The following is a 25,896-nucleotide window of genomic DNA, read 5'->3' as shown; positions in this document are numbered from 1 at the left end:
AAATGCATATACTACAAAACTACCAAAAATGCGTATGTTTTGCTATGTTTATATGTAGATGATATGCTCATTATTGGAAGCAATAAAGACATTATCAATCAAACAAAGAACATGCTCAAATGGACATTTGAGATGAAAGACTTGAGATTAGTAGATGTAATTCTCGGGGTTAAAGTTATAAGAAATTCAAACGGAATTATCTTAACTCAATCTCATTATGCTCAAACAATATTAGAGAGATTTAAAAAGTACTATAACAATACGGCAAAAACTCCGTTAGATCCCCAAATGCACTTGACAAAGAATTCAGGTGAAGCTGTTTCACAAAACGAGTATGCACGTGTGATCAGAAGTCTCATGTACTTGACCAATTGTACTAGACCGGATCTGGCGCATGCAGTAAACGTACTTAGTCGATATACAAGTAATCCTGGTCATACACACTGGAAAGCTATAACGAGGGTACTCAATTACTTGCGCTACACCAAAGATTTTGGGCTTCACTATGGTAAAGAACCAACAGTTTTAGAAGGATACATTGATGCTAACTGGATATCAGATTCTAAAAACTCAAAATCCACGAGTGGATATGTCTTTACACTAGGAGGAGCAGCAATATCATGGAAATCTACCAAACAAACAGTGTTAGCCAGATCTACCATGGAATCTGAGTTCATAGCCTTAGACAAAGCAGCAGAAGAAGCTGAATGGCTTAGAAATTTTTTGGAAGATATTCCTATGTGGGAGAAATCTGTGCCAGCTATACGCATACATTGTGATAGTCAATCAGCAATAGCTCGGGCTCAGAATAATCTCTACAATGGTAAATCTCGTCACATCAGAAGACGACATAAAACCATTAGACAACTTATCTCAACTGGTGTAATCACAATAGACTACATCAAATCGGCTAACAACCTAGCGGATCCATTTACTAAAGGTTTTCCACGAGATGTTGTTGCTAAATCATCAAAAGGAATGGGTTTAAAGCCTATAACGAATGAGGATGCTTGATTGCAACCCTACCTATCATGACTAGAGATCCCAAGACGTAGGTTCAAAGGGAAAACAAAATCAAGCAGAATCTAACCAAAGCACTTGAGACAAAGTAGTCTCTTCCCAGCTCCAAAAATGATAAAAGTGCTAACAAATGTGTGAAGGATAAGCATAAGCTTTTAATGATTCCATAGCTTCTAAGCGGAGTATTACTCAATACTTTTCATGGTCAACCACCTAATGAGTGTGAAATGGGGTCGTTTCTAGGAGAATGAATGCAAGGCTATATTCTCTAAGTTCACTCATGAAAACCAGGAATAGTTCAGGGCCACAATGAACACAATAGAGAACTAAGTTCTACGAGAAAATGAAGCTGCGTTATGCCTGTTGTCTCGGTTTACATAAAACACCGGTTGGTTCAAGACATCATGTTCACCTTCTGGTAAAGTAAACCCAACAGATTTTAACTATGAGTGGTTCAAGGCTTAAAAATGCCACCAACTCAAACACAGTGAATTTTTCGCAAACACTCTCGATAAGTCTGTCTAGTCTAGTCAGGATTAGAATAAGTATAGTTTTTCCTTAGAGTCTATCGAGTCTGCATTTAGTCTGCATATGTCTAGAGTCATTTCTATTCATGTGGGGGATTGTTGGACCAATCTATTAAGCACAAAGGCTTTAATAAAAATTGGTAATGATGAAAAGAAATGAGCCTGCGGGTGTTAACTAAAGAAGCCTTTAAATGACTTTAATGAAGAAGGTTAGAGACATCCCACATCGGCTACTTGAGGAGAAAACGAGCAGTATATATAAGTGTACACTTACACTAGATTAAACGGCTCAGAGGAAGAGAGAGCTCCCCACGCGCGCGCCGCCCCGCCACCGTCCGGCCGGCTCGGCTCGGCTCGGCTCGGCGTGGGCGTGGGCGTGGGCTTGGGTCTTGGTGGAAGGCCTCCGGCCCGATAAGAATATTCTTTTTGACCAAGTTAAGCTCAACGTTTTGCCATTTAATTCCCGAAAAACGACATGCGTTTTATTTTAAACAACACGTAGTTCGTTTAAAAACAACACGTTGTCTCTCTTCTTGACGATCAGTTTAAACGAGAAAAGATCTTGTGGAGGAAGTTTTGTAACGCCTCGCCTCCGAGATCCTCGCGAGATTTCCGCCAACGTGCGGCATCAGTTACGGAAAGTGGCTCGTCTTCTCTTCTTTATAAACTCGTCTCCTCCTTCATTTCTCTTTAAGTTTTTACGCAACAAAAAATCACCAAATCCCTCAACGTAAGTCTAGAGAGTGTTTCGTAGAGTTTATAGTTCGATAGGGCGATCACGAGTGAGACGTGATTCGTCTGCCATGGTTGTATCCTGGGACTCTATATTTGTACAGTCCCGTCTCACTAACGGAGCGAATATTTTGAGTTAAGGAAAGAGATCATATCTCGACTCCATGTCTCTTTGCGAATACGATTTATTATCGTTCTTGTATTCGTCTTTTACATTCGTTTATTTCCTTAACATCGCTTTTATTCTATCGTTTATGTCAGTCCGGTTTTCCGGCTTCTACATGATATATGTCAAATAAAGAAAACAAGTTAGCAACATGCATATATGTTTTGTCACATCTTCATGCAAACTTCGAGCCTTTTCTTCCATATCCACCTTTCTAGCTGTTAGTTAAAAACAATTTAACGGCATAAGATAGTTCATCTTCAGATAACTAAAATATTAGGAGCCCACTGCCAGTTCTCAAGATCTGTCTCAAGTCCCTTAATACTCTGCATCTTGATTATATGAACTACAAAGACGACACATCTGTTCTTAACCTTTTATCTGGCTGCCTTTGAAACTCTTTTGGTCAGACGGTTTCCTTTGGTGGTGATACTAACATATTTACTATTGCGGTCCATCTTTGCAGAGTCTTATCTATTTATGATGAGAACTCAGGAGAAGAGAATAATGTGTGTTTGTTTTTAGCAAAAAAAAAAAAAAAACTCAGGAGAAGAGAATCAGGGTTATGCCATAAATGCTCGTTATGAAATACTCCCTCCGTTTTTTAATATAAGTCGTTTTAAATAAATTTTTATGTTCCAAATTATATGTCATTTTCGGTTTTCTGTGTAAAATTTATTAACAGTTAATGTTATATGACCAATAATAATATACCTTCTGTTTTATTATTGGTTGATTTGTGGTTAGATAAATAATTAATGATGTTTTTGTTTAGAAAATGTAAGAAATTAATGATTTTCTTAATTTGTGCGTACAATTCTAAAACGACTTATATTAAAAAAACGGAGGGAGTACTTGCAACTTGATCTGTGTTGGTCATCAGGGTTATGCCATAAATGGCCCTTAGCTGGTGAAGAAGGCACATATATTTTGTGAAAATATCAATTTGGTCATGCTTCCAAATTTTTGTTAAGCTTGTATTTGAATGAAAACTTTTAAAAGAGAGAATTCAGGTTACAGTTATTTTGTAAACTTGTATGAAAACTTTTAAAAGAGAATTCAGAATTGTTTTATTTTGATTCGGTTGAATTTGTTACAGTTATTTTAGGCCAGCTCGGTTTAACCGGTTGATTCTAAAGACTGCATATACAATTGGTGTGGCAGATGGATTTGGCAGAGGAGCTAACACTATTTACTTTACTGGAGAGAATGTTCAAATGACAATATACATTACATGGGGGAGGAAGTATATATACACAGAGTATTACCACTTGGATTTTGATCCGGTCCGGTTTGATCCGGTTATTAATAAAATTCAGCTCTACAATTGGAGTGGGAAGGATCATCATCATCATCAACAACGTTGTAGTAGAGAGAAGAAGGCCTGCCATCAAAAGCAGATACAAGTCGATGAGGAGAAAGACCACAGTAACGATGTTTTAGTCTCGCTTCACATATTTCAATCACTCTCTTGAACATTTTGTCTCCTTTTATCATCGGTTGCTCCACAAACTCCACCAATGGCATCCACTGAAACAACAACACGAGTTATCTTATGATTTGGGACGAAAAACTAGTTATCCTGTTTTTTTTTTGTGTTATGTCAGTGATCTGACCTCAAGATTTTTAGTTGTGATGATTACCTTTGCGGCTTTGATCTCAAGATTGTCGATGATGATCTTATCAGAGAGTGGTTTCAACATACAGATGAAGAACAGATCAGACTTCTCAAACGCGACGTTGTGAGCATGTCTGAAAGCTATAACCTCTAAGAAATCTGTATCTACCTGAAGCACACACCACAACACAACGCCAATTTATGGTTATGGTCTTGAGAATTTTTAAATCAAACTAATGTTTTTTAAGAAAAATTAGCTACCCCAGTTTCTTCCTTGACTTCTCTTACAGCGCCTGAGAAGATCTCTTCTGATTCATTAATAAATCCAGTTGGCAACTTCCATAGACCTGTGTTCGAGGAAGTACAATACTTTTCTTGCACCACAAGCACCTAATAAGATCAAACACCTTTTTTAAATCAGAAAATCTTTAAAAGAACTATAAAAAAAAATTAAAAGTTTTGGTTTGATTTTCAGATTTTAAATTAACAAAATGATCTTCATATTTCATACCTCTTTAAATTGGTTTAAGACAAAACCTCCAACACCAACTTGATGTGAAGCATTTGCAGGAAGCATACAAGGCTCCTCCTCTGGTATCCAATAAGTTAACATCACATATCCTTTCTCTGCATGATGATACTCAAATCCTTCCTGCACAATCCCAAATTTTTTTTAATTCACATGCATATTAAACAAGTTTCTCTGCTTAATCACAGACAGGGCCGGCCCTGGGCCAAGCCCAATGAAACATTCGCCTTGGGCCCCCAAAATTTTTGAAAATCTTTATATGTAAATAGGCCCCCAATTTGTAAAAAAAAATTTTTTAGGCCCCCAAATTTTTAAAATCTTTACTAAATGGTTTTGGGCCTCCAAACTTTCAGGGCCGGCCCTGATCACAGAACAAGGTAATCAAGAAATTTATTGTTTACCTTTACAGCAACTGGGACTAATTCAGATTGTTCCACAGGTAACTTCAACCAAACTCCTTTCTTTCCCTACAAATATTTTTTGACAAACTGATTAAAAGATAATGACTTTTTTAAGGAAAATGGTTTTAGATTTTCAGGTTTTTTTTTAACTAGCTTCACCTTTCTCCTCCAATCCGATAGAGAGCTTTGAAGCATTGATGTGAAAACGGTAGGGCTTGATGGTAATTTTCCATGATCAACTACTACTCCACCATACTCATCATCAAAAGCATCAAGTAATAATCTTTCTTTAACAGAACTGATTCTGTTTTTTAGGGTTAGTCCATTCATCTTATAATCTGAATCTGCAGTTGCAGCTAAGCTTTCTCCATAAACATATTGGCTCTTTGTACTGGAAACACTTGAAGATATTGCCCTTGATCCTACAACTTCTCATCCAAATACAAATATAGAAAAAGAAGCTAATTCAACTTCAAGAAGTTACTGAATGTAGATTCTTGTGAAGAGGAAGTGATATGAAGGTATCAATTTTACCTTTGGAGTGGCAGAACTTGGGAGATATTGTAACACCTGAAAATGGTTGTCTGAAACTGTGCATAAATCCCAAATGTGTTTTTCTCATCACAGTAACCTCAGAAAGGGAAACAGAATCCATTGGAGGTCAAGAAAATCTATGTGAAAACAAGAAAACAGTTTTCCAAGAAAGGAAATTGATTAGAGAACTCAGATATTTGTTTCCTATCTTGATTAAGAATGAAAAGAAGCTGAGGGAGGAAATGAAGAAGAAAGAGGAACGTGTTTTGAGAGTAACGAAAGATTTTTTGAGGACACGCTTATAATGTGTGGAGTGAAGCCAAGTGGTGGTTAAGTGAGAAATGAGAAAAGGAAAGAGAAGAACAGTTCAAATATCTTACATCAAAGACAAAATGCACGTGGTTTCTTCGAGCTACGATTTCAACCGACCAGAGAATGCCAGCGTGAGATATTTTTTAATAAAGGTTAGGGTGAGTTACATAGATGTATATATATTATCTTTCACAATGGTTTAAATTCGATATAAATATCTAAAATTTACATTTTAATTTACGTTATTTAGATTCTTATAATTTGGAGTAACGGGAATACTAATTTGCTTCAGTATCTAATTAACTTGTCTTCTTTAAATACTCATCTTTCCGGAAACTGCTTACACTAATGTAACCACCACATGGTCTGAACTTGGAATAAAAGAAACAGTTCATGACCTATGAAGTCCATAAACATTCCGAAGCTTTTGGATGAAAAAGAACTATTGTAAACTGACGCACTAGTGTGCCATATTTTTTTTTGTTAATAAAGTTATACCAGTACCAAACAAAAAAAAAAAAAAAAAAACTTTGCAGGAAAAAGGAATCAAAGTTTTGGTATCAGAGAATCTTCAACAATTTCGAGAGAGTTGTCTGTAACAAGGAATCTTCAGGAGTTCCAAGGTTATGGATAATCGGATATATCCCGTGTTCGGAATGATATCTTGCATATTTGCATTGTTTTATCCATTCATTCATAAACATTTTCATCATAGAGACTATGATTTAGACATGTTTAGGTTGCATTTTGCATACATGAGTCTCTATTAGGTACTGGAGTGCCACATGGAGTTATTGGGGACATTTGGATGCATCTGGAGCTCAAAGGAGGTGAAATAGGTGATCATTAAACGATCAGAGCATGGGAGCGACCTCCCGGAGCGACATCACGAAGTCGCTGTGTCCCACCTCTCAGAGCGACCTTCCTAAAGCGACGCCATGAAGTCGCTCGCGTTCTCGTTACTCCGAACAGTCTTAGATGACCCTGGAGCGACCTCTCAGAGCGACCTACCAAGGTCGCTCCCGATCCAGAGTGACCCGTTGGAGCGACACACCAAAGTCGCTCGCGACCATCGGCCCTGGAGCGACTTCCCGGAGCGACACCTGCAAGTCGCTCCGCGTTTTCTGCTGCCGAAAATCATGATTTCTCAAGGACCTTTTTGCAATTTATTTTGGACGTTTTGTACTTGGAAAAACCTATGTTTTAAAGATCTTTTGTAGCCACCAGAGGCTGATTATCTTGGATCTATTGAGAAATACACAAAAACTCTCTTGAGAAGTTCATCTCTTGGATTTTGATTGTTATGTTCTTGTGTTATTGTTGATTTCTTATATTTTTCTCTACATGATTAATCTGAAATCCAATATGGGTTTAAGAGGAATCATGGAGATTAGTGAGTAATCACTTTTGAATTCATGGGTTATGGAGATTAAGGTGATTAGGTTAGTTCTAGGATGTTTTAGTGTAGATCATTCTTGTTCCTTGCTAGTAGAGTATTCATAATGCATCTTCTGAGTTGGCCACTCAAAAGTTGATCAATAGACATTTTCCACCCAAAAGGTGTTTGATGAAATGCCTGAGACAACTCTCCTAGGCTTTTAGTATACTTTGCCAAAGACATTTGTTGTTAAAGGTGCTAAGATAGCTAATAGACTTGTTAGTAATGATTGTTTTCATATTATTCAACCAAAGACATTTGATGTTTGAGATATGTTAGCAAATGAGCATTCATCTAGACATAGAGCTTGCTTAGAATTGTGTCTAGGCTTAAGGTTGATAGTTTGATTGATCATTTGCCATCCTTAGTTCGATACTTGATCACCCAAGGTCTAATCCCTATGCCCATGAGTTCTCTTTTCTCTTAGTAAAGAAAGTCATTTCATTTATCATTAATCATTAGTTTAGAAACCTTTTAAATCATTGGTTGCACTTAGATTAAGTGAGTACTTGCATTCTCAGTGCTTTGATATCCCTCAGAACTGGTTCGACAAACACTATACTACAACATTTGCCTTAGGAGCCTTGAAAACTCTTAATATCAAATTGGCGCCGTTGCCAAATTCTGAGTAGATTTAAACATTGAGATTTAGTCACTTGCTTGAGACTAAGTCATTTTAATTTTGTACTGTTACTGATTCTTCTTCTTCACCTACCTTTCACTTTCAGGTGTATGAACTTGAGGAGCAGGGGTCCATCAAACCTAGTTCCAATAGTAGCAGACATCAGAGCTTTTGAGAGGGAGTGTGCTAGATCTAGAAGAGAAGAAGAACAACAAGCCCACTTGCAGAGATTGGATATTGATATGGCAGATCCACCGCAAGGGGCAGAACACCAACCGCGGGCAGCTCGACCCATTGGTACTTATGACCGGCCCAACATTCATGGTCACAGACTGGGAATCCGAGCACCGGCTGTGGCAACCAAAAACTTTGAGGTCAAGTCCAGACTCCTCAATGTGATCGAGAACAACAAATATCATGGCTTGGCTTTAGAGGACCCATTCGATCACTTGGACAGGTTCGACAGCTACTGTGGGTTGTCAAAAACCAATGGTGTGTCAGAGGATGCCTTAAAGCTGAAGTTATTCCCTTTCTCTTTGGGGGATAAGGCACGTCAGTGGGAGAAGTCTCTACCCAGCGACTCTATCACTACTTGGGATGAGTGTAAGAGAGCATTCTTGGAGAAATTCTTCTCATCCTCAAGAACTGCTAAGCTGAGAAATGAGATCTCCAGTTTCCAACAGAAGAACTTGGAAGGATTCAGTGAAGCCTGGGAGAGATTCAAAGGCTATCAAACCAAATGCCCACATCATGGTTTCTCTAAGGAGAGCTTGCTCAGTACCTTCTACAGAGGTGCCCTTCCTAAGTACAGAGCCAGATTGGATACAGCTAGCAATGGGTTCTTCTTAGGAAGAACTGAAGATGATGCAGAAGAGCTGGTTGACAACATGGTGAAGAGTGATGCAGTCTACAGTGCAGATCACGACAGGGCAGTAGGGGTGATGATAAGCAGACGAGGAAAGAGATCAAAGCTCTCCAGGATAAGATAGACATCCTCCTTGCTGATAAAGCCACACAAGAGCAGCTGCACTTTGTTGGTAACCCAAACCAAGAAGCAACACATGTTGTCCATGAAGTTGAGGGTTTGGAAGGGCAAGAAGAGTTGTGTTTCATCAACAACAATGGTAGCTGGTACAAGAAAGAGCCCAACTTTCAGTACAACAACTACCAACAGAAATCCTATCCTAACAACCAACAGAGTGGTTATCCGCCTAGGAATAACCAGCAAGGCAACTATCAGCCTCAGCAAAACCCTCCTTCTGGTTTCTCCAACAAAGGGAACCAGTCTTCTCAACAACAACCTAATCCTTCTACCTCTACTCCTCAGGAAAGCAGCACTGATGTTCTACTGAAACAGATCTTGGAGTCTCAGACTAGAAGTGAAAAGCAGGTTGGATATGAGTTGAAGAACCTTCACTCCAAGATTGATGGAAGTTACAATGAGCTCAACAACAAGTTCAGGGCTTTGGAAAACCAGTTTGCTTCCATGACAACTCACCAGAATCGCCAGCAAGGGTCTCTACCTGGAAAATCTGAGCAAAAACCCAAGGAGTATTGCAATGTTGTCCTCTCTACAACTTCTTCAGGGATTGAATTGAGTAACCACAAGAAAGAGGTAGATGAAATTGAAAGATTGGTGTTTGGAGCTGAGATTGAATAGGTTCAGCATCTGATTGTAGCAACAGCTGAAACAAAGATTGTGGAGGAAGCTGACAAAATGGTTGAAGTAAAGATTTTGAAGGGAGATGCACCCATGCCTGAGAAACCAGTTGCGAAGAGAGCTACCCAGAAGCTGAAAGGGGTCAAGCTGGAGGACACCATTGAGGTTGAGCAGTCACCCTATGACAAGCTCCCATTTCCACAAAGGGTCCTCACCAAAACTCAAAAGAAGGTGATTTCCAAGTTCAGAAAAGACTTAAGTGATATTGGAGTTAAGCTTCCAGAGATCTCGGGTATGCGTGAGGCTCATGTCCAAATGATGCTCATCAAGGACATTGTAGACCACCAAGCAGAAGTAGCAGAGCTTCTCAACATTTCAACTTTGAAACTTGATCCAGCCATCACACCAAAGTCTCTCCCTAAACTAGAATCCCAAGGGAAGTTCACCTTGTCTTGCTCCCTTGGTAAGCTCACCTTTGATGATGCTCTTGTTGATTCTGGTGCAACTGTGAATGTGATCTCAATGGAGATGGTGAAGAGTCTTGAGATTGAACACATGGAGCACGATACTTCCTCTCTCACGTTTGGGGATTCTTCTTCTACTACCCCTATTGGTCTCATCAAGGATTTCCCTTTGAAGATTGGATCTTGCACCATCCCTATAGACATCACTGTCTTGAAGATGGCAACTGAGAAGAGAGTTCCATTGATCCTGGGCACACCATTCCTTACTACTGTGGGTGCTTGCATCGATTTCGCCAACAAGAAGGTCACACTCCTCAATGTCAACAAAGCTGTCTCTTACCCAATTCAGCCTCCACTGGATGTTGAGTATTGTGGAACCATCACTTGTGGAGACCCCTACATTGAGAAGGATCCTCCTTCTCCACTTTCCACTTGAGGTACTTCTCTACTTTCCCTTGTATATACCATTTCATTTTTGCATATTAGCTTTCTCTTTTGGGTATCTCTCTCTACTGACAACACAGAGACTGTGTCATTTAAGTTTGGGGGAGGTACCAATTATTTGACATGTTTGCTTTGATGATCTTCATTGAGTCTTGCATACATACCTTTTAGCAAAAAAAAAAAAAAAAAAAAAATCATATAGATTGCATCACTTGCATTTTTAGGAGAGTCTAGAGCATATAGGTTGCATTCACTTGCATTGGGAGCAATGATTTTAAATGCATTGTAAAGAACACTACGTTGCACTTGAGTAGCTTTTCCACCCCTCAAAAACACTTGTATGCTTCGAGCCTTGAAGACTCTTCCTGAATCTCATTAGTTGCTGAAACTCAGTCTTTGAAGCCAACTACAACCTTATTTGAACTGAACGAACTTAATGCTTCTTGCTCATGGTCCCTTGTGTACTGAGTCATGGCTATACACACCTGAGTTGTCACATTCTTTATGCCAATCTTATTTTGACAAAATCTAGTGGTAGACCACTCCCAAAACCTTTCCCTCCTTTTAAGCTTTCATTGTTTGATGAGTGAGGCCTTCTTCGGAAAGTCTTACATGTGCATAATGTTGAGAGTATCGGGAACGACAATGCTTGATCTTCATTCTTGCTAGATTAGGCACTCTATTGTCTAGCTATAGGTGGGGGTGAGAGTTGTGATTATGATTTGGGAGCAATGAAAAAGGAAAAGAAATGACTCTTTGTGTTTAAGTGAATTGTCTTATTGGGATAAGTAGAAAAACCTCTAGCTCAAGTTATGAAAAGTCTTGGCCCCCATCAAAAAAAAAAAAAAAAAAAAAAAAAATGAAAGAAAAGAAAAAGAAAGAAAAAGGGGCTAGCAAAGTTGTTAGGAGCTAAGTAATGTTTTGAGGTTGTGAAAAATCCTTGTAGATTTCAAAGAGAAGGAGTTAATGTTCTTAGGATCTTTGGTGAGAGATGTGAGTTGGGTTTGACATTTGGGAATGATTGTGTAACTTGTATGTTTGGGAAAAGGGTAGAACAATGGAGATTGAGCATTGTATGCATGAGTTGGTCCCTTTCTTAGATATATTATGTGCAATGTCAAGGCTACTTGTTTTGAGAGTAAACCACCTTAAAGATCATATATTTTGAACCTCTTGACTCACTTGACTAAAAAGCCTTCCCTTACCCAACCAAATGACTTGGACCAACTGACCATTTGCAAGAATTCACTTGATGTCTTATGCTTAATGAATGTGAGAGTTGGTTGATTTGAATGTGTGCATGCTTGATGATGAGTATAAGGGCAAAAAGGAGTTGAGATAGGCCTAGAGAAGCTAGAGTGTAATAAGAGAGTGTGCTCATGTTGGATTAGATGTTGAATTGAGTGCTAGTTGTGTTTCTCTTGGCTAAGAGCTCCCATCTTCAAACCTCTCTCCCTATGAGTTCTAGAAAGTTCACTTGTGGACAAGTAAAAGAACAAGTCTGGGGGAGTTGATATCTTGCATATTTGCATTGTTTTATCCATTCATTCATAAACATTTTCATCATAGAGATTAGGATTTAGACATGTTTAGGTTGCATTTTGCATACATGAGTCTCTATTAGGTACTGGAGTGCCACATGGAGTTCTTGGGGACATTTGGATGCATCTGGAGCTCAAAGGAGGTGAAATAGGTGATCATTAAACGATCAGAGCATGGGAGAGACCTCCCGGAGCGACATCACGAAGTCGTTGTGTCCCACCTCTCAGAGCGACCTTCCTAAAGCGACACCATGAAGTCGCTCGCGTTCTCGTTACTCCGAACAGTCTTAGATGACCCTGGAGCGACCTCTCAGAGCGACACCTACCAGGTCGCTCCCGATCCAGAGGGACCCGTTGGAGCGACACACCAAAGTCGCTCGCGACCATCGGCCCTGGAGTGACTTCCCGGAGCGACACCTGCAAGTCGCTCCGCGTTGTTCTGCTGCCGAAAATCATGATTTCTCAAGGACTTTTTTGCAATTTATTTTGGACGTTTTGTACTTGGAAAAACCTATGTTTTAAAGATCTTTTGTAGCCACCGGAGGCTGATTATCTTGGATCTATTGAGAAATACACAAAAACTCTCTTGAGAAGTTCATCTCTTGGATTTTGATTGTTATGTTCTTGTGTTATTGTTGATTTCTTATATTTTTCTCTACATGATTAATCTGAAATCCAATATGGGTTTAAGAGGAATCATGGAGATTAGTGAGTAATCACTTTTTGAATTCATGGGTTAGGGAGATTAAGGGTGATTAGGTTAGTTCTAGGATGTTTTAGTGTAGATCATTCTTGTTCCTTGCTAGTAGAGTATTCATAATGCATCTTCTGAGTTGGCCACTCAAAAGTTGATCAATAGACATTTCCCACCCAAAAGGTGTTTGATGAAATGCCTGAGACAACTCTCCTAGGCTTTTAGTATACTTTGCCAAAGACATTTGTTGTTAAAGGTGCTAAGATAGCTAATAGACTTGTTAGTAATGATTGCTTTCATATTATTCAACCAAAGACATTTGATGTTTGAGATATGTTAGCAAATGAGCATTCATCTAGACATAGAACTTGCTTAGAATTGTGTCTAGGCTTAAGGTTGATAGTTTGATTGATCATTTGCCATCCTTAGTTCGATACTTGATCACCCAAGGTCTAATCCCTATGCCCATGAGTTCTCTTTTCTCTTAGTAAAGAAAGTCATTTCATTTATCATTAATCATTAGTTTAGAAACCTTTTAAATCATTGGTTGCACTTAGATTAAGTGAGTACTTGCATTCTCAGTGCTTTGATATCCCTCAGAACTGGTTCGACAAACACTATACTACAACATTTGCCTTAGGAGCCTTGAAAACTCTTAATATCACGGAACTACGGTAGACGCTAGTCGGACGGTAACTCCGGACCTAGCGAGTTACCAAAAAATTGGGGAGTACTCGGGAATTACGCGGGACCTAGTTTTAAATACAATTTAATATATTTATAATATATTTAGTTAATTTTAAACATGATGATACAAGTTCTTAGACATAATTATATAACTTTTTATATATAATTTTAAACAGTCTCTTTTTGATTCGTAAATGGTGGGTTTGGTACGAAAAAAATCTCTAAATGTAGTATGTATGTGTTTGTTTTGGGTTTGATAGCTAATTATAATTATTTAGTAATGAATAATTACACAATAATGAGTAAAAATAATCAACCGTATTTTGAACTTACAGAGACGGAAAAAAAAAACTTAGGCGGTCAACGCGGAAATTAGGCGGTGTTACGCGGATCAACGCCTGGCTATACCGATTTAGGTATAATCGCCACGGTCAACCTCCGAACAGCGTCTAAGCGGCCGCGTTTTCGAACAGGGATATATCTTAAAGATCCTCTAGCCTTCATCAAGCTTCTTGCAATCTCGTGCGTTGACTAACCGGCGCGTGTATCTCACGCAATAATCGCGTAGAGTGGGATAATAAAGCAGCTGGTTGTTGCGGAAGCTACGTGGCCATGTGTTAGCTCCCTTGGCCTTTCCGTAATAATTATTTTTAAAAAATTTAGTGAAATGTGTTTTATTTCGTGTGGATTTCGAATTTGTATTTTTGTGCCTCGAATAAGATTTTGAAAACTGGTTATCCAGTGTATACACTTCCTTTGACATCGGATAACACTTTCCTCGATTAATTGATGTATACAGAGATTTTACAAATTTTATATGTATACAAAGACTTACTAATTAGTTTTTACCATAAAAATGCATGTAAACAACACTGAGATTTAATTTCAAAAAAAAAAAAAAAAAACAACACTGATATAGCGGTGGAACAAAACAATGATAATTAAGGCTTTTTAGGTTTGCGTTACTAGGATTTGAACGAATATTTATTATGGAAAGTGATGACTTTTGAAAAAAATGAAATGCAATAATTGAAAACCATGGAAGATTAGGTAATCTCCACGACTCCACGTAGGATAATTAGGTAACCAACCTCCTGATATGCTTGATGATTCACGTTCATGATAACATTTTGTCTCCTTCCATTACAATTTTAGTATGTTCGGATAATGATGCAAAAACGCATGATTCGCGGTCGGGTTTTATAAAGGTGAAATCTACATGGTCATTAGTAGGATGACGCATCCTGCTTACCTGATTGTTATTATTAATATACTGCCTATATAACATTACTAGATTAATATGTAATCGAATTAGTGGCCGAAGCAAACCCACAAACTTCATTTATTTTGTTGACTTAAGAAACTCATGTTATTATAATTTTTTTATTAACTTAGGTATTCCGAACTTACGGACCTATAAAAAAGCCTAAACTAGTTATCGAAAATAGGTAGTATATATCTTTATATGATTAAGTGTAGTGAGATGCCTTCAAACTCAAACTCAGGTTGCTTAGTAAGTCAAAGCTTTTGCCTGTTACTATACCACCATCACCTCATTCTAATGTTATTTTATTGCAAACATAACATATTGTTGGTTATATAAAATAGTAAAAGACACTATTTTACTTATGAGTAGTAAGTACAAATCAAACTAACAAACCACAGTAGTAAGTACAAATCAAACTAACAAACCACTAAAAACTGAGTAAAGCTTAATTGTCGTTTGTCAACAACTCGAGCAAAATGTTCATGTGGATCCCAATATATACAAAATTCCCAAACCAAAACATATACAAATATCTGGAGTTCATGAAAAACATATATTTTTACTTTTTAAAATGTTTATAGCGATTCCATGCTCTATTTTACCAATTTAAATCTCCCGTGTTATCCGGCAAACATTGTAGTAGCATCTATTATTTAATCCCACTCATGTAAATACTCCTTTTGTTAATTGATGAATTTGAACAAAAAAAAGAATTGGGTTTCAAACATTCAACCAACTACCTGATTAAATATACGATTAGATAGGTTGGTTTGAAACCTATATTTAGTAGCACTTCTACAATTTATAAAGGAAACAATATGAGCGCATCATTCAAACTTTATATAAATGTATGAATAACCCAAGGCCCATTAAAGAGAGCGTACTAATGCCTATGCGTAGACCCACCAACATTAATTCTTGGGTTGATTATAGGAACAAAAACAGGGAAAAGGAAGATGAAGTTCATCGTTAATAGATTCATATCCAGGGGGGGTAGACAGGTTAATGGGAATGTGGGCACGTGAACCCATAGTTTTATTAATATGTAATCTTTTGTGTATAGAATTATTAAAACTTAGCTGGATGAGTGGTAAAACATGGGTTGTGCACCCATAATCAACTTAGTTCAATTCTTCATTGTGTCACTTTTATAGTTTTATAACAACAATGCACCCAATTGAATTTTGTTCTAGATTCACCCCTATTCATATCAAAAAATAGTACTAACCTGCCATAGATATATGGCCGTGGAAGAAGTATTATTCAGGATAAATGGCTTTCACTTTCGCCATGTAAGGTTTCTACGCACATGCCATCGCCATGGTCGTTTTGACCTGCTCTTCCATTATTTTTATCCCAATCATCAAATTAACTGTCTGCGAATTGTTCCGACAGAATCAAGGTCGTTCATTTATGTGTCTACAAAATCTTCATACCTCGGTCAAAATTGGAGGCTTGAATTGTAATTATTTTTAGTTGGTTAGTTCTTCAACCGGAATGGCACTAAATGATGGGAATCATGGGATATTCCTTTGTACAAATAACGCAAAACTCGATTCTTTGGTCTTCATTGAATGAAATAACTTCGTATTATTGTAGTATGAAAAAGAATGAACAATTAAAGTAAAAAAAAAAAAAAAAAGAATGAACAAATATGAACGCATGTCGTCTATGTAGCCACTACGTTTAGATGCCCTTAGCAAACACTGACGAAAAAACCGGGCCTCGTGGTCTGGTGGTATAGGAACCTCGGCTGAGGTTACCGCCATCACGAGTTCGAGCCCCGGCCACAGCGGATTTAACATCCCTTCCGTTGGGGCGCTGGACCCCTACGGGGATAATTGGGAATGTGGCTGCCCAGATACCAAAATTACCAAAAAAAAAAAAACACTGACCAACATATTTTCATATTTTCCTAATATCATATATAAATATATATAAAAAAATAAAATATTATACAAATTTTGTATACTAATTTAACTCTATTAATAATTATTAAAGATAATTTTTTATGAAGTTAGTTGTAAGCAATATTTGTTAATATTATCACCAATATTTTGACTCAAATCAATCATAATTTACTAAAATCAATTGTTAATAGAAAATCTCACATTTAAAAAATAATATTTTATTTCTATTTTTTATAATTTTTACTTATATTTTATATACATTTTTACTTGTATTTTATTAATTTTTACTAAAGTTTATATGTAAACATAATTTGTATTTATTAGATGATAATCATACTATTCATAAAAACATAGTTTTGTTTATATAATTTTTATTAATAAATATATTTATGATCTAAACGATGGCTTGTTCTCTGAGCCGGTTTTGCACACACCACCCCCAACACTTGATAAGTTGGTTTAAAATCGAAATCAAAAACAGTAACGTCCGAGTCGAATTCAAATGGACTTGAAATCAAATCCATGAATCTCAGCGTCGGGAGATCGATGATTTCAGGTTCAGAGAAAACAATCGGAGCTGATGATAATGATGCCCCAAAGATGGTGGGAGAAAGATTCCGTTGATGTTGATTCGTTTATCGTCCATTGATTCATAGCCATGGGAGAAACTTCGTCAAGTAGATGCTTCTCGATAAACCAAAGTGCAGATGCTTCGCTAGGATTGGCCATTTATGTAATTTTGATTTACAAATCAACACAACAAAATTCGTTTGTTTTTTAATTGAATTACTATGAATTTTTTGAATTTAGCCCCTGATTTCTCGCGAGAATCAATAATATGTGCTTATGGCATATATATCTCCCCTCCATAATTTATTTCGAAAAAAATAGAGTGAAAAATGGAGTATGAAAAAAAAAATCATTCCATTAATAATTACTTTTTTTTGTTTTTCGTTACTTTATTTATCAGTAAATTGTGAAGTATGGTTGGAGATGTTTTTGACGCCAAGTCAAACATTTTTTCCTCGAAGTTTGAGTTAAGAGTATAAAATACTAATGTGTGCGCTTAATTAAACCACGTCCAGTCGTACTGTGTCCGGCGTAATGATTATGTAGTAACAAAGCTGAACAAAGTGTTCATCTGAGCAAAATGTTCATCTGGATTCCAATTTTTTTTAATATATATGTATACGAAAATTTCCAAACCAAATATATACAAATACTTAGAGTTCATAACAAAAATACATAACTTTTTTTACTGAAAAAACATATAATTCTTTTTCTGATAACCATTGCGATTTTAAAAAAAAATTAGACCAAAGACTAATTCCACGAAACTTTGCATCTGGATACGCAATTAATCTATTTAAATAGCATGGCTAGGTGGTCAAAGCAAATTGAACTCAAGACAAAAATTCCCATTAGAACCCCATTACCAATATACCAAAACAACTTGGTTTATAATTTTATTATTTAAAATGTTTATAGTGATTGCATGCTCTATTTTTACCAATTTAATCTTCTATGTTATCCGCCAAACCATTATATTAGCATTATTTAATCCCATTGATGTAAAATTGTAAATACTCTTTTTGTTAATTAATGAAGTTGAACAAAAAAGAATTGTGTTTCAAGCATTAACCAACTACCTGATTCGATGTACTCCAGGAACCAATTTATCAACTTCTAGAGAATCTATTAGTAAAAGTAATGAGAGCAGATTCAAACTTTCTATAAATGTGTGAACAACCCAAGGCCCATTAGAGAAAGTCCTGGGATAGAGTACTAATACATATTTGAAGATCCAACAACATTCTTGGTAGATTATAGGAACGAAAACAGGGGAAAAGGGGAGATCAAGTTGTTCGTTATTTAGATTCAAATCTAAAAATACCAAACTTTACATAGATATTTCGCTGGGCCACCCAGAAGTATTCTTCAGGATATATGCCTTTCACTTACGTAGAGGTCTACGCACATGCAACTGCAACGTTCTGACTAGCTTACCATTACAGTATCCCACAAGAAACTGAATCGACTCATCAAAATAATTATTTGTTAATTGTTCGGACAGTATTAGACAGAATCATGGTCATGCATTTATTATGTCTACAAATCTACATACGCCGGTCAAATTTACAACTTTGAATTCTAATTACTTTAGTAGTAGGTTCTAATTTCTAACCATGCTCCTCAATGTGAATGGCATTAAATGATATTATAGTGCTTTGTAGGTTGAATTATTCTGAGTTCTTCTAGTGGAATACTCCAACTGTTTTTTTTATTTTAAGTAGTTTAAGCAAAATTTGTTTGTTTCAAAATATAAGTAATTTTCATAATTTTAAGTATTTTTTATTTTTATTGGGTATAATGTTACCAATCAAATAATATATACTTATTTATGATTTGTTTAACTACACCTAATTTATATATCAAATGCTACTTTGGAAAATATTAATAACTTTCTTAATATTTATGCATTTATCTAAAACTACTTACAATAAAAAAACAGAGGGAATATAAAATAACGCAAACTTGTAAATTTGGTATTCATTGAATGAAATAACTTCGTATTAATGTAGTGTGAAAAAGAATGAACAAATATAAATAAGCCAAAGACATGAACACACATGTATTGACGCTTTTTCTCTGAGAAATTACTAAAAATACAATTTTCAAAGTACCACTTTTAATGTTTACACTAACTACATTTACTTTTATTTTTAATGAAGTGTAAAAGACATTTATAACATTTTCATTAACTTTGACAAAAAAAAATAAATGGTTAACTAATCTAAACTTAAAACATCAACTATAAACTCTAAATTATCAACTTTAAACCCAAAACCACGAAACATCAACTCTAAACCCTAAACCCCGATAAATCAACTCTAAACCCTAAACCCTAAATCTTCAAATCTAAACCCTAAAGCATCAATTCTAAACTCTAAACCATAAATCTAAACTTAAAACATCAACTTTAAACCCTAAATCATCAACTCTAAACCCTAAACCATGAAACATCAACTCCAAACCCTAAACTCCGAAACATCAACTCAAAACCCTAAATCCTAAACCTTCAAATCTAAACCCTAAAACATTAACTCTAAACCCTAAACGTAAACCCTAAAACCCTAAACCATATACTTTTCTGAAATTCGAATCCTAAACCCCAAAACCCAAAACTTTCAAATCTAAACCCTAAAACATCAACTCTAAACCATAAACGTAAACTCTAAAACCCTAAACCTTCAAATCTAAACCCTAAAACATCATCTCTAAGGTTTTAGGGTTTAGGGTTTAGAGCTTAGGATTTAGGGTTTAGTGTTTGGGGTTTAGAATTGAAGGTTTAGGGTTTAGGGTTTAGAGTTGATGTTTTAGGGTTTAGGGTTAATCTTTTAGGGTTTAAAGTTTAGAGTTTACTTTTTAGGGTTTAGGGTTTAGGGTTTAGGGTTTAGTGTTGATAGTTTAGGGTTTAGTGTTGATGGTTTATGGTTTAAAATTGAAGTTTAGGGTTTAGAGTTGAAGGTTTAGGGTTTAGGGTTTATAGTTGAAGTTTCAGGGTTTAGGGTTTAGAGTTGATGTTTCAGGGTTTAGGGTTAAAAAATAAGGTTTAGGATTGATGGTTTAGAGTTTTGGGTTCGTATTTCAAAACAAATTAGGGTTTAGGATTGATGGTTTAGGGTTTAGATTTGAATTTTAGGGTTTAGGGTTTGAATTTCGAAATAGCATAATTCGATAAAAAGTTAAAAAAAATATTTTTTATTTTTTTAGATTTTTATTTATTTAAATATTTATTATTATATATATAAAGAACAATGGTATAAGAGTCTTTTGCATTTTAACGAAAAAAAATATATTTGAAAATGTCTTTTTAGCGGTGGTAAAAATGAAAAGTGGTTGCATGAAAGTAGTAAACATGTGATTTTTTTTTTTTTTTTTTTTTTTTGTCAAACTGACGTATATGTTTTTTTTAACTCATGCACATACGTGTATCACAAATCCACGTTGGCATGTACATAGTAAAAAAACTCAAACAACGGTCAACTGCGAATACCCAAACGATGGATGAGGAGATAACGGCGACAAAAGCGGAAAGTTAAGTAACCCCGTTACGTCCCAATCGCAGAACTCCGTCAAGTTAAAAGCCTCTTTGCCGTTAACGCTTTGTTCCGTCTTCAACACTTTCTCTACCACCGCCACATGCTCATTCTCGATTTCGTCTCTCTTCCGTTTCTTCTCTCCGTCGGCCTCTTTGCGTGACTTCCACTTCCCGACCTCGAGCGGGAAATTCAGAATGGCTTTCGATCCTCGAAGTCTAAACGCTGCTTCGTCGTAAGCTCTAGCCGCTTCGATCGCGGTATCAAACGTCCCGAGCCAAATGCGAGATCCGCGTTTGTTTGGGTCACGGATCTCCGACGCGAATTTCCCCCATGGCCTTTGTCTCACTCCTCTGTAATGCCTTTGCTCTTCCGCGTCCGGTTGAACCGGTTTAGTAACTTCCGGTTGCGGATTAAATTGAATCCATTCGGTTTTGATTGGTACGGAGATCTTCAGTGGTGGTTTACGGTTGGAATGGGAATCGTCTGAGGCACACGGGATTTGAGTTTTGAATTCCGGTTCAAATTGATTTACGGTTTGAAAAGTTGGTTCAAAATCGAAATCAGAAACAGAAACAGAAACGTCCGTGTTGAATTCAAATGGAGTTGAAATCAAATCCATGAATCTCGGCGTCGAGAGATCGATGATTTCAGGTTTGATCTCTGATTCAGAGCAATCGATTGGAGCTGATGATGATGATGATGATGATGATGATCCGAAGATCATAGGAGAAGAATCAGAGCTAGAATCTTTTGCTGCTGATTCGTGTATCATCCAACGATCTTTAGCCACGGGAGAAACCACGTCAAGAAGATGCTTCTCGATGAACCAAAGTGCAGAAGATACTTCACTAGGATTGGCCATTTATGTTTATATGTATTTTGAATTCTTGTGAGGTTTAAATTCGCGAGAACATAGAAAATAGAGAGAGAATAAGAAGATGATTTGGTCGATGACGGGATGGTTTGAGTAGAGAAGAGAGTGGAAACATGTATATATACTATACACGCGAACCATCCTTTCCTTGCAGGAGACTTTTTCAATGGTGGTTGTGAATAAATTTGAATTTGATTAAAAACATGAAGGGCCAACGAACCATCCTCTTGTTCTCTCTTGTTTTTAATCATTTTAAACTAATACAAATCAGGTGTAAAAGGGAGTACCACTTGGTCGCGTGTTTCGTGGACTTTGAGCCGTTGGATTGGATTGCGGATTCAGCTTGTCGACATCATGACCGTTCTGTTTTGCGCTCACTACAACGCTCCGTCCCTATACTTTACGAACGTTATCTCGAATATTTGAAAGTCTTGGGGACTAACACAGATGTGTATACAGCCACGCCTGACCATAGTCGGATATCCGAAAAATTTGCAGTTCTGCTCCTTCATGAATATTTGTGATTTGTTCAGAAAATTCTGGACTTCCAAAAATTCAAAAATTTTAAAATATCCACGGATTATTTGATTTGATTCGCCAATTATATTAAAAACATTAAAAATTAAAAAATAATATATACCATTAAAATTAAAGAATTTTTTTAAACATCAATTTAGAATAAAAATAATATATCATACTAACAAACTAACATTTTTAACAGCAATTGTACATCAAATTTCAATATTAACAAACCTAATAAGAAAACTCATATGTTAACATTTGACTCAACATAAATATTAAATTAAATATGCAATAACCCAAAACAAAATTTTGAAAAAATAACTTCAAATAAAAAATTAACCAAACTATACAATTAATTATGTATAGATATAATAATTTGTATATACAACTACATTACATATCTATAAATATACGGATCGGATAGGTTATCCAACTTTCCAAAAAAAAAATATTTGTGATTTGCTTCGTTTTTTACGGATATCACATCTTGCTATTTGCTTTGATTCGAAGTTTTACGGATATTCAGAATTTTTGGATCGAATCGAAACGGATAACGGATCAAATCAAATTAGCGGATAATTTGCCCATCCCTATATACAATGATTGATATATTTAGATATAAAAATCTATCCTGAGGAAAAAGCTGCTTTGTGTTACGAATCTGATGACTAACTTCATTCATATTCATTTTAATCGGATGAACCAAGTCAATTTGTAAATAATTGCAAATCCAATGTATTTTGCTATTTTTACCTCTAAAATATAGAAACTTTATAATAGAAGCGAGATATGATCCAATGTATTTATTTATAATAGCAATCTCTAAATATAGAATAAAAATAGAAAAATGTTATTTCTTGATATGAATAGAAAAATAGCAATCTCTATCATAGAAAAAAATAGAAATGAGATAAAACAATCCCCCTATACATTAAATGAGAAGTCACTTTAGTGATTTCTGGTGACGTGTCGCTCATAGGTGAAGTTTCAAAAAATTGTTATAATTTGATTGGTCGATTGTTTTTAATTTTTATTTATTTAAATTAGATCTAAAAATTTAAGGTAAGTCTAAAAACATTTAACATCACTTGCCTTATAATCTAAAGAATATAAAAAATAACAATTTATGGCAACTAATTCTCGAAATTATAGAAAGATAAATAATGTTTTATTTATTACTTTTAATATTTATGAACTATAAAATATAATGAACGAATTTTTATATAAGATAAATATAATAGTTTTATACTCTACTAAATGAATTGTATTCAAATATAATTATATAATAACTATTTTAAATATTACAAAATCCAAACATGTCTATTAATATGATTTTTAAATTATTTATCTTTGTTTACAGAATATATTTATCAGAATTTTAAAATTATTTATATAATGTTATAAATTATTTATAAAAATATAAATCCTACTATATATTGATTGAGAAGTCACATAAGTAATTTTTTATTACGTGTTGATCATAAATGAACTCTTCAAATTGTTATAATTTGATTGACCAATAATTTTTAATTTTATTTATTATAATTATATCTAAAAGGAAAGGATAATTTAATTACCACTTTCCAAATAATCTACATAATATTAGAAATAATTATTTATGGTAACAAATTGTTAAAACTATGAAAGAGTAATAATGCGATCAATTTTTTTATATATTTATAAATTACATAAAATAATAAACAAAAATGTTTATTTGAATTGATATAATGATTTTATATTCGTATAGAAAGAATCATATTTGTATATAAAGTATCATAATAACTATTAATGTCTAATAATTCAATGCATGCTTTATAAATCATTTATAAAATTATAAATACATTTATAAAATTATTTATACTGGCTTATCAGATGTTTTAAATTATTATAAGAGGTTCTAAGTCATTTATAGAAGCTTATACATTAATTTATAAAATATATTTTGAAAATTTATCCTCCTATTACAATATTTTGATTTTTTTCATTTTTAATGGTAAAATTCCTCAACTATGTTTACTTAGTGTAGAAACCCCTAAACTAAAGATTTACTGGTAGTAATGGTAATTATAATCTGTTAGAGTTTAATTCATTAAATAAAGTTAGTTTAGGGGGTTTTTCGTTAAAAACTTAGTTTGAGGGGTTTTTACCCAAAACAAACTTAGTTGAGGGTTTTTAACGTTAAAATTGTTTATTCTTTCCGTATTATCTATTATTTAAATATTTATAGTGAGATTTGTTTTATCAAAAACCAGTTGCAATCAACTGACGAAATATCTTCTTTCCTAATATCATGCATTTAATATTTAAATATATATATAGCAAGATTTTAATTACCAAAATTATGTATATATTATAACGAGAATATCCTTAAAAATTTATTTGAAGATATTCTATCTCATAGCTCAATTAAAATTTATAGGGGATATTCTATCTCATAGCTTCTCTTGAAAGCTAGGTCATTTAGAAACTTAAACTAATTTGCTATATAAATATCACGTCACCCCCATTAGTTTCACGCATCTATCTTTTAAGTTTTCATATGTTTTTGATGGTTCAAATTTAAATTCTACTTTTATGATCTTGCGCAGGTGTATGATAATCAATAAGTAACTCATAGACGGGAACACCATTACTGGTAATTTTATGGGGGATTCTTCTTCTCCGTTTATTTTTGTTCTCTTCCTCTCCACATTATATCTCTATCTATATTTTTGCATCAGTAGTGATTCAACTAACAAAAAGAGACGACTTTGTTTATCCAGGAACTGATCATCCCTTTCGAAAAAGGTAATTCTTTTTTTTATAAAGTTAAATCACTTAGCAAGAATATAATATAAGATGTGTATGCTAATCAAGTGCAATTTATTTATTGTGTGTGATCCTCTTCAGATACGTCTGAGAGCCAAAGGTAATCTCAAAGCTTTTTAAAAACTTTGAAACTCATTGACGTTGTCCTATCAATTATATAATTTGTTATCTTTTGGGGATTGCTTACATCAATAAATATTTTTGTTATAATTACCTCTTTTCTGACTCAAGGCTTAGAGAAGGAAACCGTAAATCATCTCTGCTATTACAATGAAACCAATGATAATAAATCTCAGGTAATTCAAATCTCTCTTTTATATTTCATGGCTGATTTTTTTATTGGGGTTATGCGTGAAATATTTGTTTTTTCTCAATTATATTTTTATGATATTTTAAGATTAGTGTTAAATGTAATCGTTTGAAGCATAATGCATTCTCAGAACACACCTCCATGATAAACACTTCTATGTAAATTGTGTCAATTATGTTAGTGATTTTGCATCTGAGTATTGTGACTGATGTTCCAAGAGAGAAAGCGTATCATCTCAAACCGAGATTGTTGGGAAAGGTAATTGGTTTATAGATGTAATTGGATAATTGACATCTAAAGGATACATTTTATTAGATAGTATCAAACAGTCCTTTTAAACCTTTTGAACTCTAACTTTTTGAACTAACAGAATAATCATGTTTAACCTATAAGCAGTTCAAAGAGTTATGTATCTGAAGGATACGCTTTATCAGATATAAATGATACGTTTTATTAGATAGTACCAAGCAGTCCTTTTAAACTCAAACAATGCCATGTTCTGAGTTGTACACATTGTATTGACCTTTTTTTTCTTGCGGTGTGTATTCAGATAGCAGTAGTGAAGTGCAAATATGAAGTAATATCAACCAAAATTAAGAAAAGTCTTTTAAAAGCAGAGATAATCACATGAGCCTCTCTTGAACATGGCAAACAACCAGCAGTTTTGCCAGACCCGAATTTCTTAAAAATGTTTTCTACTTTCTATTTTCTTA

General features: G+C 34.9%; 2 protein-coding genes and 1 non-coding gene across 4 annotated transcripts; all 3 read right to left on the bottom strand.

Annotated features, from left to right (window-relative positions):
• Positions 1-3,622: 3,622 nt before the first annotated feature.
• Positions 3,623-5,917, bottom strand: LOC106411144 (nudix hydrolase 8). 2 transcript variants are annotated; one of them, XM_048762564.1, is made up of 7 exons: positions 5,528-5,917; positions 5,153-5,421; positions 4,994-5,059; positions 4,575-4,715; positions 4,325-4,453; positions 4,062-4,232; positions 3,623-3,975 (listed from the first exon to the last, which is right to left on the bottom strand). In XM_048762564.1, the coding sequence occupies exons 1-7, from the start codon at positions 5,646-5,648 to the stop codon at positions 3,751-3,753; spliced, it is 1,122 nt and encodes a 373-aa protein (XP_048618521.1). In that variant the 5' UTR covers positions 5,649-5,917; the 3' UTR covers positions 3,623-3,750. The 2 variants fall into 2 exon arrangements, with proteins under 2 accessions (XP_048618521.1, XP_013707292.1); XM_013851838.3 differs by having other exon boundaries at positions 4,089-4,232; positions 5,528-5,879.
• Positions 5,918-8,549: 2,632 nt separating this feature from the next.
• LOC125590786 lies at positions 8,550-8,656 on the bottom strand. Its single transcript, XR_007326788.1, has one exon. It is a non-coding gene; the product is annotated as a small nucleolar RNA R71 (small nucleolar RNA).
• Positions 8,657-20,543: 11,887 nt separating this feature from the next.
• LOC106409024 (ethylene-responsive transcription factor 5) lies at positions 20,544-21,750 on the bottom strand. The gene has a single exon (XM_013849709.3). The coding sequence runs from the start codon at positions 21,529-21,531 to the stop codon at positions 20,599-20,601; it is 933 nt and encodes a 310-aa protein (XP_013705163.1). The 5' UTR covers positions 21,532-21,750; the 3' UTR covers positions 20,544-20,598.
• Positions 21,751-25,896: the final 4,146 nt, after the last annotated feature.

Source organism: Brassica napus, chromosome C7 (genome assembly GCF_020379485.1).
Source record: "Brassica napus cultivar Da-Ae chromosome C7, Da-Ae, whole genome shotgun sequence".
In the NCBI taxonomy this organism is placed as follows: Eukaryota; Viridiplantae; Streptophyta; class Magnoliopsida; order Brassicales; family Brassicaceae; genus Brassica; species Brassica napus.
The sequence above is the reverse complement of the archived record's forward strand: the minus strand, read 5'-3'. Positions and strand labels throughout refer to the sequence as shown.